This window comes from Engraulis encrasicolus, chromosome 6 (assembly GCF_034702125.1).
Source record: "Engraulis encrasicolus isolate BLACKSEA-1 chromosome 6, IST_EnEncr_1.0, whole genome shotgun sequence".
Taxonomy (NCBI): domain Eukaryota; kingdom Metazoa; phylum Chordata; class Actinopteri; order Clupeiformes; family Engraulidae; genus Engraulis; species Engraulis encrasicolus.
In genome coordinates this window covers 13,277,338-13,292,315 of record NC_085862.1, presented here as the reverse complement: position 1 = coordinate 13,292,315, position 14,978 = coordinate 13,277,338, and the positions used below count along the sequence as shown (strand labels likewise).

The 14,978-nt window shown below is 44.6% G+C and overlaps 1 protein-coding gene across 1 annotated transcript in view; it reads left to right on the top strand.

The window, feature by feature from the left end:
• The window catches only part of LOC134450718 (mucin-2-like), a 51,857-nt gene continuing 36,879 nt past the window's right edge, over positions 1-14,978 (top strand). Inside the window, exon 1 of the mRNA XM_063200662.1 lies at positions 1-478. Within this exon, the coding sequence (XP_063056732.1) occupies positions 412-478 (67 nt within the window). The 5' untranslated portion in view covers positions 1-411. The remainder of the gene's footprint in view (positions 479-14,978) is intronic.

The window sequence follows — 14,978 nt, the reverse complement described above, 5'->3', positions numbered from 1 at the left end:
TGACTGACAACGGTTAGTTAGTGGTTGAGGCAGTCCATAGTGAAGGCAACTCACTCTCGACGTTTGCAGCAAGCGCTCTGTGTGCGAATAGAACTATTTTAGAACACTTTCTGTATCTAAAGAAGCTTCCAGAGCGACAACCAATCACAAGCTGCTGGCATTATTCAGTGTACAGTTGCAGACAGGCACCGGGTGAAACACGTGGCATTTTATATTCGCTTGGAATCAAATGCGTTTCTGCTCGTCCGTTACGCAGAGAGCATCGTCTAGCAAGCTGTCGTCGCTCCCCCACTCTTGAGGCACATTTATTTATAGTGCCAACGGGCGCTTGCCGAAACCTACATCAGTTAAGAAGGACTAAACGGGATTTGGACAGAAAAGCTTTCAACATATCCTAACTGTTTCGGGAAAATGAAGGCTACTGCAACGATTGCGCTTTGCGCACTGCTGCTGTTGGGTTACTGTTCCCATACAAGAGGTAAGCGCAATCTCAAATTGTCATTTTGGTTATTGGCTTTACGGGGTTTGAAAAGGTTTTAAAGATAACACATTAAACTGACTACATTATGGTCAAAAAAATATTCAAGACTAAAAATGGCAAAATTGCGGGTGTACTCAGTGTCACGGCTCACAGCAACGTGTAGTATTGGTATTAGCAGCACATCTACAACTTTTTCATTATCACACATGGGGTGTCACACCATTGAATGGGTTGTTTAAACCCCATTATAAAAATAGGCTATGTATTTATGACATGAAAGTGTGTTATTGGTGAGAGGAGTGCAACTTTACGACAACAATCCATAGGCTTCGACTTTCACTCAACAACAACGTCCCTCTGTCCATCTACACAATTTGGCACCACAGGAGTTAAATGCGCTTCCTTGTGGCGATGCACACGACTCAACTCCCCCCTCGAGTGGTTCATGAGAAATGGCCGTGTGGTGCTATTGAGTTCACTTATAGAGGGCCTGTGGTTATCTCCACATTAGGCACATAAACACAAGTTCTTGCTGTATAGATGGCCACGGGCTGGCTGGCTGAATGGCTGGCAGCCTGACGGATCTGGAAAGCACCGTGAACTGGAGTAAGAAACTGTTCGGTTAGATAATGGCAATCAAATCTTGACAGCAGTTCTATCCCACCGGCTTGGAGGTCCCAGTAGTTCTCAATGTTCAACTTCAAACCAAACTGACTGCCATATTACATAATTATGTGGGAACACCACTTTAAATATGATTGGTTTGTCAGGAAGGTACACATGTGATGCCATGTGTCTAGCCAGCTGATGTTTGGTAATGTCACAGAACATTTTCCCCCTTCTGGTTCAGGCGTACTGTCTCTGTAGAGATAGAAACAAACAAAGGATTTAAGTGCACACATCATCATAGAACATAAAAGACAACTTTAATTTCAGTTGAACTGTCTTCAAGTGTTGCTCCCATGTGTGAACGCCGTGTCATTTGTCATGTTTCTCAAAAGAGTAATCAGCAACTTGACAGCAACTGCAACATAGATATACAGTACCCATACAATACTCATTAATACACATACAGGACCCATGGTATACATACAGACATTATATAATATGGGTACTGTATGTGCACTGCCTACGTCTACACTGTCTATGTCTATACCGAAAGTATGTCTCCAATGGGAAAAACTAAGACATACTTTAGGTTTCACCATTGATCTTCAATTCTGTCCTGATATTGTGCTATGCTGTGCAGTTGACGATAGTCACAGGCCCTCGCTTGTTATCAGCAGCGCGTCAAACAACAAGCCTCACACTATCACACAGGCTGCCTGGTGACACCACACCACGATGTGAGTGGCTCATTGATTCAACCATAACACACACTGTGCTTCATCATGATTGCTTTTTTGTTTAGCCTTCGTTGGTTTGTTTTTTAGCCCAAGGGAACAATTAATTGCACACAGTGGGGTCAGCTGTCTATTTTGGATCATCCTGCTAGTGGTCAGCAATGACCTGTCATAACAATAACATTCAAAAAAAGAAGATGTTTTAGGGCCTTTTTTGCCTTCATTTCGATATGACCGTATGAAAGGTGACAGGAAGTGAGTGGGAGAGAGAGATGGGGAAGGGTCAGCAAATGACCCAGGCCGGAATCAAACCAGTGTAGCAGCACAGTGCCCAGCTGATTAAGCCACGGTTGGGCCAGCAATAACAATAACAATTTAAAACCGTACAGCAGTGATTCTCAAACTCTGGGCCGAGGGCCACTGGTGGGCCTTGATTGACAGTATTCCAAGTGGGCCTTGAAATTATTTATAAAAAAAATCTAAATAATCAAAATAATATGTGTGTGTGTGTGTGACGTGTGTGTTGCTCAGTTGTATTGTTTATAGAAGTGAGCCCCAGACATTTTTGAACATTTCAAGTGGGCCCAAATTTAGAAAGGGTTGGGAACCCAGTGTTTCCCACAGAAATTTTGGAAACTATGGGGGCAGCCTGGGTTTATTTTGTCCGGGGGGGGGGGGGGGTGGGGGGGGGGGGGGGGGGGGGGGGGGGGGGGGGGGGGGGGGGGGGGGGGGGGGGGGGGGGGGGGGGGGGGAGGGGGGAGGGGGGGGGGGGGGGGGGGGGGGGGGGGGGGGGGGGGGGGGGGGGGGGGGGGGGGAGGGGGGGGGGGGGGGGGGGGGGGGGGGGGGGGGGGGGGGGGGGGGGGGTGTGTTTGTATTCTTGCAGCGTAAATGCAAAACGCCAAAACAATGACTACAGTATGACATTGGCGCATGGAGAAACTGTAGGCCTGTGCCTATATTTCAACCATTTATATTTTGAGAATTAAGGCTACATAAGATTTTACCCATGACTTGTATAATAGTAGTACATTGTCATTGTCAAAAAATGCAGTACAGTGAATAATTTTTCATTCAGTTTCATTCGTCCCTCATGCAGGGGTCTGGGAAACAATAATAAAACAAAATAGGAGCAGAGATAAGAATTTAAGAGCACTGTGAAATTGTTAACGCATAGACAAAAAGGGTCTGAGAGGGTAGGCTATGCCTTTTCCCCCACACATATCTGTAGGCGTACACATTCTTCATGAGGGGTGCTGGTCACAGGGCCAGTTTTTTTCCAAATTCCTCTCATTAAAAGGGCTGAACAACATATTACACATTTATGTCTATATTCACATTCATTACACATTAATTTCTGTATGCAGCCCGATGTCTCCTCTGCTGTGTCATGTCTGTCACCAAACTCATTACAACTGTAAAACAAAGCCTAGGGAGTGTTAGTAAACCCATCCCAACTGTCCCTTCTCTGAAGGTTTTTTATGTTGCTCCCAAACCCAAGTTAACTACAACAACTTGACTAGGCTTTTGATCCCTGTCTTTCAAGCACTTGTGGTTCTCTCTATAGCAGGGGTGCCCAACCTTTTTTTAACCAAGATCTACTTTTGAAGTTGATGGTCTGCCGTGACCTACCAAGTCAAATTTAAGGATGTCAGTATGAAAATTTAAGACCACCATTTATTAATCACCATTATTATGAACAAAATGTTTTTAGTAGGCTACTATGGCCGTATCTTTTCAGTATGTTTTTAAAGTGTGTTGAATAGCCTATCTTTACAAAGCAATGCAGCACTGATAATATGCAGAGATAATTTCAGTCATACACAAGTCATAAACAACTGAAACAATTTCAAAATGATAAACATTTGGTATATAAAAGGCACATAGGCCCTATTTCTAAAATATGATGAAGCATTATCATGCCTTCAGTGGTATAGGCTAGGCCTACAAATTTAAAAAGGGCTCAGAAATTCACCATTTGTTATGGGTAAATAGTAGGCTACTATGAGAGAGAGAGAGAGAGAGAGAGAGAGAGAGAGAGAGAGAGAGCAATGAGAGAACTCATTGGATTGGTTAACACCCCTGTTAAGAGTGACTTCTTCTATGAAGGTTTTTTTTTCAGCTCTCTGGGACAGTAGCACAGCAAAGGCTGTCTATTGTGAGTTTGGCCAATCGTTTTGTCCACAACTGAAGCAAGAAACAGCACAAATTGAAGTGAATTCCATACATGTCAACAACAAACATTTCCTTTACACGCGGCACGCGATGTAAACGCAGTTAGCGATGATGCATGCGACTAGCGATTTGGACGAAGATCCTCGCATATCGGCGTGTCATAACGCATCGTTGCGCACATGTTCTGTTACTCACCCGATGTTACATGTGTGCACACATGAATCAACTGTAATACCCTTACGGTCACTTCCTAATAATGCTTTCCCCTCATTCTGTTACCGTGGGACTACTTATCTAACCAATACAGAGTCTGTGGGATGTGTTTACTCCAGGAGGAAAATGCGAAGGAAATGCAAAATCGTAATTCAAATCGTTTTTAACAAAAACGGATATCGTTTAAAAAAAAAAAAAAAAAGTTTTAATTTTTTTTTTTTTTTTTTTTTTTTTACATTTTCGTAAACTATGGCGGCCAAATTTAAACTATGGCGGGCCGCCATAGTTTCCTCAATGTATGGGAAACACTGGGAACCCCTGCCGTATAGTATATCACATCACATCAATTATCTACAGGGTGTTGGTTACAATCCCTGCAGCAGTATCAATGGCACCTCGTCCATGGAGTGCGGTAGGCAGTGGAAGGATGGGATTTGAACCAGCAACCCTCTGATCTTAAGCCCATCTCCCTAACCATTACCTCGACTGCCCCACAAAGTATTTTTGACAGTGTTGTCAGTGCTTCAAGTCAGGATACTGGACAGAGGGGCTGGATGAGGGGTTAAACCAGCCCCTTGTACACACACTGCATTTCATTTTGGATAGAGGCTCTAACTGTGGTTCCATTGAGGTTTGCCTTACCAATCAGCTAACCAAGGCAGTGCGTGCGTGCGTGGGTGGGTGCGTGCGATGTGATGTGGTGTGATGTGATGTGATTCACAAATTGTAGTGCACTGGCAGGCTTGGAGGAGCTGAGCTAATTGCATGTATCCCCACCAGATGTTCGTATAATATACCAGCCTGTGTAAAAAAAAAGACAGATCCAATTGTTTCATTTTAATCCGTAGCAGTGTGACATCCAGACCAGGCCACCCGCTGCTGTACAACATGTAATGGGTGGGCTGCTCGACCAGGCGTGGATGTAGTATAGCAGTATCAGTAATGTGGCAGTTTGCAGCCATGGCCTAAGCCAGTGGTCCCGCAAACTTTTTCAATGGGGGGGAACCCATTTTGGACTTCAGAATATTTTCACGCCCACTACCCACCCACCATGCATAGTCTTAGCCTAGCAATGGCTTTCTAGAAATATGAATGGACAAACTATTAATGGAAAATCTTGCAACATTAATGGACAGAATTTGCTAGATGGCTAGATTTTCCATTAATAGTAATAGTTTGTCATACAAGTGAATACTAATACATTTACTAACCAAATTATAGAATCATGTTAGCTTAGCAATATGCTATATGCAATATCCCTTTTGTCCACGACTCCCCTTCAGTACCTCCGTGACCCCCTCTTGAGGGGTCCCGACCCCCAGGTTGGGAGCCGCTGGCCTTGAAGCATTGTGCCTCTACAGTGTGTCCCCTGTGGGTGTGATGAGAGCAGGGCTCCTGGGTGTATAAGCCTGGAGTGGAGAAGCTGCTAGCTGTAGCTTCCGGTAATTGGACAGAACCCTTTGGCTCCAGTTTCTGTTTTGTCCTGAAGGCTCAGGGCCAGTATTGAGTGGTGTCTCACACTTCACGTACCATGACTCAGACTTCTCTCTCTCTCGCTCTCTCTCTCTCCCTCCCATCCTCTCTCTCTATCTCTCTCTCCTGCTCTCACACTCTCTGTCTCTCTCTCTCTCTCTCTCTCTCCCTCCCTCCCTTTCTCTCTCCCGCCCCCTCTCTCTCCCTCCCTCCCTCTCTCTCACTCTCTCTCTCCTGCTCTCACTATCCTCTCTTGTTTCACTCCACTCATACTCGCACCAAGATGTAATGTGTGCGAACACGCACACGCACACGCACACACACACACACACACACACACACACACACACACACACACACACACACACACACACACACACACACACACACACACACACTTAAGGCACTGACCGCCATATCCAGAAGGTATAGGAGCACAACCTCTGTCTCTGTCCATCTCTCTCTCTCTCTCTCTCTCTCTCTCTCTCTCTCTCTCTCTCTCTCTCTCTCTCTCTCTCTCTCTCTCTCTCTCTCTCTCTCACTCTCTCACACACACACCCCCTCACACACACACACTCTCACACACACACACACACACACACACACACACACACACACACACACACACACACACACACACACACACAACCAAGAAGACCCAACAGCAGAGCAAATTGGTATCTCTGCCACACCACCCACACTACAAAGTGCTCGGGGCATGTTCAGACTGCTTTGCTCGCTCGGCTTGTCTTCAGACTATATTTTCATGTCAGGTTTTTTTTTGGGCCATTATTTTTTTTTAATGTAGGCAAGCAGGCATGTGTCTCAACAACATCACGGCCGGTCACATGTTGCTCCATTAAAGCTGTTCTCAGTGCTGGTTTGTTTAATTGAGGTGGCAGCAGGGCGGTACTGGGGGACAAATTGGGGCTGGGCACTTTTGGGTTAAAGGGGCCAATCTCATAATTAGCGACGCAGAACTGACTCACTGGTGAGCCCAGCACCCTTATGGGACCCTATTTTCAGAAAAGTAAAAAATATAAATAAATATTTTAAATTTCTGAAAATAGGGGCCCACAAAGGTGTGGGGCCCAAGGGGGAAAGCCCGCTATGCCAGATGGCCAGTCCAGTCCTGTGTGGCCGTTTTAACAGCAGGCGTGTGGGTGAGAGTGTGACTCTGCTTGGGAAGATGAGTTTATTTTTATCACATAACCTCTATTGTCACACAGGGCAACTCGTCACTAGAGGACTCCTTTCCACCTCTCGTGACTTTCTTTCTTTCTTTCTCGCTCTCTCTTTCTTTCTTTCTTTCTTTCTCTGGCTGTTTTTCTTTGTCTCTTTTTCTGTCTCTGTCACTCTTTGTCTCTCTTTCTCGCTCTCCCACTTTCTCTCTCTCCCACTTTCTCTCTGTCTTTCTCTCCTACTTTCAATCTCTCTTTCTCTCCCTCCCCCTTTCTCTGTCCAATCCGTTTGCAGGCTGTCTTTTGGCCTTGTGTGTCGCTGATGCTGTCACCTTTTGCCAGGTGCGTAGGAGTGGATCCACTGGGTCATCAACGTATAGTGACAAAGAAGCTCCCGCACACTGTTCACATTTGTAGAGTTTTTACTTGCGACGCAATTAAGAATTGCTTGAGGAAGGTCACAGACCGAAGCGTCGCAAGTAAAAACTCTGCAAATGTGAACAATTCTAAAGCTTTCCAAGTGAACTGAGCAAGATCATGCCCCCCCCCCCCCAACCAACCTCTTACAGAGAGGTAAAGTTTTGTTTTTTGCTCTGTTAAGGTGCACTCTTTTTGGTGGTTAAGAGTTTGATGATGGCGCCGCGGTCAAACTTTGACTTGTGACGACAACAAAGACTTGGAAGAGGAGCAGGCCATTGTAATTATAAAGCTTTCTAAGTGAACTGAGATCATGCCCTCCCCTCCCCTCCCCCTCCACCCCTTACAGAGTGCTGGGTTGACCTTGCTGCTTCTGAAAGCAACGATCTTTAAATGTCAACCCTGACAGGCAGCCCACGAGAGTCCATGATGGCAGAGGGACACACGTACGCACGCACACACGCACACACACACACACACACACACACACACACACACACACACACACACACACACAGGCGTGCGTACGCATACATACTCATACACATGCTCTCTCTCTCTCTCTCTCTCTCTCTCTCTCTCTCTCTCTCTCTCTCTCTCTCTCTCTCTCTCTCTCTCTCTCTCTCTCTCTCTCCAGACACTTTAATTGTTCCTAGTGTTGAAGCTGTCTGTGTTGTGTTGTGCTGTGCTGTACCATGGAGAAAGCACCACCAGGCCAAACTTGTTTATCAGGGAGCCTGAGCAGGAGACGGCAGCCAGCCTCCATTTCCAATATCATATTTCCTGGCTGTACTGGCCTGGTGACCAGGGGTTGGTTGCTAAGCAGATTATTATCTGGAGGACCTAATTATATCAGGGAACAAACTGCACCACTCCACTCCACAGTCCCCACTGCTCCTCTCCTCACGTCACCGTACTGGTGTGCATTTCTGGAAGGCGTAGTTGTTAGCAGTTAGCAACTTCGGTAGTTGGCAATGGGACATTGCATCGCAACCAACAAAGTAGCTAACACAGTTAGCAACTACGCTTTCCAGAAATGCACCCGTTCGCCGGCACACTGGGTTCTGTCCAATACCCAAACTCCCGTCCTGCTCCTCAAGTGCTTGTGGCCTCGTGGTGATGTCACCAGACACCATTGATGACAGAAGTATAAGCTTCATTTCCATATCTTTCAAAATCACAATTGAAAAAGGTAATTTTCTCATTTGTGATTGGGATTTTGAATGGGGAAGTCCCTCAAAGGTTGTAGTGGCAAGCTAGCTTGACGGTGAGGAAACTTCATTGTTTTCTCCACGGAGGTGGGGCATTGCGTGAAGTATAAGGCCACAAGAACAGGTCAACGGGATATTGGAATGGAAAGAACCCAACCAACTGTGACACGTAGCTTCAGGTGGGTTCAGGAACACTGGACCGGTGTTACATTTAGCATCCACCTGTAAAGGATTTAACCCTTCCTTGGCATTAGAGTTGTAGCAAAATGTTGTGTTCGGATGTCACTAATATTCTGCAGGATTTTCAACAACACAGTCGTAAACAGTCATGAGGGAATACAGGAAGAGTTTTCCGTGGGAGCTGTAGAATGTATGAGCAATATTCTAGAAGGGTTGGAAATGATTACTTTCTCCTCAAAGGGTTAAATGTCATGGGCACATTTTTTGTAAGTTTGAAGTTGATTTAATCAACAAAGGGGCAGCATATATTTGTATAAATTAAAACAAAATGCAAAGTATAAGCTTACAAGATTATAGCCATAAGGCTAATGTCCATCTTTTGTCCAGTGACAGGTCTGATTGCACACAAGTATTGCACACATTGTAAAATTAAAAAGTGAAGGATACTGCACACATTTTAAAATAAATAATACAAGAAATTAGTTAGAAAGAACAACTACCAATACCAATTACGTAGAGTTTGCAGGCCTCCTGTGTGAGCTGGATGAGGGCATGGAAGAAGGAACAGAAGCAGCATTCTGCAATTTGCATACTGTATCTCAGTAGGGGACAGAGAGAAAGAGAGGCACAAATACAGACAGACGCCCGCCATGCAGAGACAGAGGCAGTGAATTAAGAGGGAAAGATGGGCTGCTGGAAGCAGGGCTGGACTGGCCAGAGGGCATACAGGACTGTTGAGGATTTTGACCTAGCCATCCCCTTTACGTAGTGGCATCAGTCCTCATTCTCTCTTGGTCGTCCTCAGACAGACGAGCCTTCCATCGTTGTTTCCAGTCATCCCGATTCTCCATACATCTTTTCAGTTTGCTGGTACTCTGGGCTCCATCGTCTTTCTTGAGAACTTGTGGTGGAAATGGCTCAGAAAGATGACAAAAAAAAACCCTTTGTCTCAGGCTTCATTGTCTCTCTCAGTGCTTGGCGGACCGGTCTTGGCTGAAAATGCCCGGCTTGCTTTTTCATCCCGGTACAGCCCTGGCTGGAAGTAGGAAGGAGGAGAGCAGCAGCAGCAGCAGCAGCAGCAGCAGCAGACAACCTGGACGCATCTTCAGCCTGAGCTGCTCTTTGAAGTGAGAGACAGCTGGTGTGTGGGTATTGCAAGCTCTTGGAGTTTAATTGTGCAGGAAAAACTCACTTTTTGGTGTGTTGTTGGGATTTGTGGAAGCAGGGGCCGCTTGCCAATTTGACTGTACTCTTGATTTTACAGAGTGATGTTGAGGCTGCATCTGAAGACTACAGACTCTTAGTGTTGACACCACACACAATGGAGGAAGTGTTTATAACGTGTTGTCACTGCAGTGCCTGCATTGAGTTGTGGCTGTAAATAATTCAATACCTCTGTATACTGTGTGCGTGTGTGTGCGGCACTTCTAGGCTGTCATGAGTGTAATGCTTTTGCACCTTTTCAGCTTAATTAATGTGATGTGGCAATATACTAATCTAGAGCCCACACACACACACACACACACACACACACACACACACACACTCTGCTCCCATAAAGCAACAGTACTGCTGGGCTCCACCCAGACTTGAGCCTGACGTCTGAGATGTTTGTGCAAGACCAGTACAGTAAACACACTTTTTTAAATTTTATTTCGTGAAATTCTCACCTCTTTAATGTTATTCCAGTTCCTCGCGTTACCAAATATGGCTTTTGGTCTTGGCTGAGTCTGACTTAACATATTTTATTACCTTTAGTAGAACGCACGCTACCAAAAGATTCTATAGTGGAACTTGATCATGTGGTTCTTTATCTCACGGGTTCCCAAACTTTACAATGACAAGGCCCCCTATATACCGGTAGATTCAAGCCAAGGCCCCCCAACTACCAGTGGATTCAAGCCAAGGCCCCCCAACTACCAGTGGATTCAAGCCAAGGCCCCCTATATACCGGTAGATTCAAGCCAAGGCCCCCCTAACATTGGCCGTGCCACACTATTTTTTCTGTGTACCCAGTTTCACAACTCGATGAAGTTGGTGCATTCCTAACCCATTCAAGTGCTACAGAAAGCATAATGCATATATAAACATATTTAGCCTACATTTTTAAAAATAAATAGATTCCACTGGGAGTGTTTAGCTCATTTTTGGCTTATTTTGTCTTACAGTTTACAGTAGTATTTCAGTTTATTTTGCTATATTTTTCCTGCCAACCTGCCACTGCCCCCCTGGCATCCCCTTGTGGCCCCCCAGGGGTCCCTGGCCCCCACTTTGAAAACCACTGCTTTATCTTTCCGCATCCAGCATCTGGCTTTTCACATAAACATGATCGTCATGCATCAGTGAATCACACCAAAGCTTATCTATATAATCTTCCTTATCTATGTACTGTGTAATAAGCCATGAAAAGAGCAGGTGGTGAACGGTGTTATGCATTTACTTTAGTTTAGCTTAATGCCGAGGAGACAGACATGAATGTGGTTGCGGTTCGTTTACTGAAGACTGAACTGAGCAGTATACAGGAAATCAGCCCCAAGGGCATCATGGGGTTACAGTATGGTAGCCTCATAGGGCCAAACATAATAACAGGAGAACTTGGCTCAATACAGTAGGCTACCTAACGAAAGGGGCTAGACACAGACTTATACAGTAGTGAGCAGTAGTGTCATAAGATTCTGATACAGTGGCAGGATAGCAATCATCAAGGACAGATTACAGCACGGGCCTACCAATCCTCCAATCCAAGTCCAATCCTCTGCATTTCTGTCATATTGCGTTAAAGTTGCACTTTTAACAACTGTATTTTCAAATTTTCTGAACTACAACATACTCTCACATAGTGGTGTCAACAATGATCGATTCGGCGATCCGAATCGATGTGGGGCATGGATGATCCAGAATCGATACGGCAAGTTCCAGAATCGATCCGGCATTTTTTTTAAGTTTCAATTACTTCCATGGATATTTTGGGAGCAAATGAATGTTAAATTAAATAAAAGCACTTCAAAACATTGCAAGACTGATACAGACTGATACAGAGAACAGCCAATAAATTGTTGCTCAGTATCTGACTACTTGTATTGCCTCATCATGACTGATTAAACATTGCTTTGCTTTCAGTAGAAATGTAATGCATTGCAATGCATTGTAGAATTGGATCGGATCGGATCGCATAGAATCGGATCGAATCGAATCGCTACCTCCCGAATCGTGATCGAATCAGATCGTGAGGGCAGTGCTGATCCACACCACTACTCTCACATCTGGCCCCAAACCATGAATTGTTTTGTACACCACCAGCACCCATTGAGGGGGTCCTTTCTTGTTGCCTGGCCCAGCGGCCTGTGGAATCATAATTTGCCCCTGACAATCATGGATGTAAAGAGTAGGCACAGACTAATACAGTAGTACTTTGTACACAGTGTGTCATAAGACTCAGAGCCCGTTTGCATGTAAATAGCAATAAACAGTTTACTTCAATAACTTAGCTTATTCCAATTATCTGATTATTGCGGCAATGTAGTGTCGGTTACCTTTGTTCCTCTCAAGTGTGTGACACAAAGCTAAAATTTAAGACTTGTGATTGGCTACTTATCATTCTAGAATGTCAATAACCACAGCGTGTCATAAGACATGCAGTCTGTTGGTTACTTATGTTCCACTCAAGTGTGTGACACAAAGCTAGAATGTAAGGCTTGTGATTGTCTACTTATCCTTGTAGAATGTCAATAACCTGATAATAACCCGATTATGCTGGATACATGTCTTCAGAAATCAGTTTATTAGCCAAAAACCTACCTGTGCGAACCGGATTTCTTAAAAACCAATAATAGCATTAAACCGATTATTATAAACAGTTTATTCAGTTTACATGAGCACTTAAATAAACCGGTTACTCCAAAAACCTGATCATAAAAGGTTTATTGATGTTCATATAAACAGGCTCACTGATACAGTGACAGGATATTAGCAATCATGGCTGTTCACTGTACAGTGCAGTGGTCTGTTGCTGTGTGTGGGTGTTTGGTTGGCTTCAGCTTCAGTGACGCGGCGACAGCAGAGCAGCCTACACACTGAAATGTTAGCCAAACCTGCTGTGAGCCATGAATAGCGCTTGGCTTCAGGGCCGCAATGAATCAAGATGACCTTCTGTGCGACTCAGTGCTCCAGTGAATGCTCTGATTATTATTGAGCTGTTTGGGGGTCGAAAAGATTGGCGGACAGACCCAAAACAAAACAAGCTCTCACTTGTCATGACCAGGGGCGCTGAACGCATTGAGCGGGCCTGGGACAAGATCATCTGAAAGGGCCCCCTTTTCGAAGCATACAATGAAATGGGGTTTCAATTCTGGGCCCACCTCTCCCTGGGGCAACTGACCCTCCTGTCTGTGGACCTAGACAACACTACAAGACCTCATGGGGTTAAGAAAGTAAAAGTCCTTCCACATGTTCATTCCAGCCAATTCACTGAATACTTGGCTCATTGTTACCGGTAATTTGTAATAAGATCATCTCTGTTTAGAGGACACCACAGGCGAAAGGAACATGACAGGACTTTTACTTTCTCAAAAAGGAACATGATGGAACTTTTTAGTTTGTCAAAAAGGAACACAGCAGGACTTTAACTTTCTCAGTCATGTTTGTCTGACTAGTTACTGTAGAATTTCCCCAGCACTAGGGCCTACTGTATATTTTATCAACAAGTTAGCAGATCGCTCAGTTGACAATGGCTAATTGCATGTTCTGCTAACAAAGTAGCTTACGCAACATGGGTTTGGGAAACACAGGCCTGAACTGTTGTAAATGAAGGCCTAATCGCTTACTACTGTATGTAAATCACCTCTGTGTAATGCAGCCTGGGTCACTATAACATGATTGGTTGATGATGTGGCTCAACGCAACAGGCCATTTTCTTTCCCCAGACTGGGATTAGTCCTAGTTCTGGACCAAGAGAGAACTTCAATGAAGATCTCCCTTTTTAAAAAAGATTTTGGCCGACTCGACCTAACCCATGTCTGGGAAACGGGCCGCATAATTGCTAACTGTAGTCCGTAAAGCTCTTTGAGTTGTGGGAAGATTAGCCCTAATTGTAACGTTACTTAGTAATCGAACCTGTGATGAGTTGCCAGACCACTCACGGCATGCTGGCCTCCACTGGGTAGCATTAGACAAGTTTAGGGTTGCCTTGCTCTGACCTACACAAGTCTACTTTGTCAAACAAGTAGTTGTTTTTTGTTTTGCATTACTGTAGTATCAGCTGCACCCAGGCCCAATCCTCGACCCTCCCTATCAGAGACACATACACATAGAAGTAATGCCATAACACACACACACACACACACACACACACACACACACACACACACACACACACACACACACACACACACACACGCACACACAGAGCTATCATGTAGAAAGTAGAGTTCCGGATGCATTGGATTGGAATGCATTGCATTGGAAGGGCATTATTACGCGTTTGAGTCAATTAGACATGGTCATCTCGCTCTCGCTCTCGCTCGCTCACTCACTCCCTCTCACTCTCTCTCACTCACACACACACACACACACAGTGTTGTTTTTTATTGCAAAGTTATTTTATTAATTATTATTATTATTATGATTATTATTATTATTAAAACATGAATGTGGCCTGTTGACCTTGCCTCATTATATCCATTGCACATTGCACAACATGGTTTAAGAGTGTGTGTGTCGTGTTCGAGAGTAACTTCAGTAAGACAGGGAAGCATGTGAGACGGCATGCCTCAGAACCAAAATGCAGTATCTTCTTCATTAGAGAGGAGGGTGAACTACACTTGGAGATGGGTGCTCTTCATTTTGCGTCTGCCGTTTGGAAGCTTAGTTTCTCAGTTCTTAGTTCTCAGTTCTCTCCAACATGCAGCCCGTAATCAGAAAAGTTTACCCGTCACTATAATGATTGAAGCCAAGTATGTAGTGTTTAGTATCACTTAGAATAAGGGCTGTGCACTATGGCAGAAAAAAAAACCAGAACATGATCTATTTTCCCCAGCATCACCTAATACTAAGATTTGTCATCATGATTGACAAAATCGTCATACCAGCGTTCTTTGCTTCGTCTCACTTGGCCTCGTGGTCAAGATCAAAACATCATCACACAGCCAACAGCTAGTATTTTTACATCCTCCTGACATCATCCTCAGCATACGTAGATTAAATATAGGCTAGTGGTCATTATGAATTTATGACTCATCATTTATCACGATCATCTGGTCGTGAATCCAGTCTGTCTTACTCAGCATGTCCAGAAGAGCATGCAGGACTG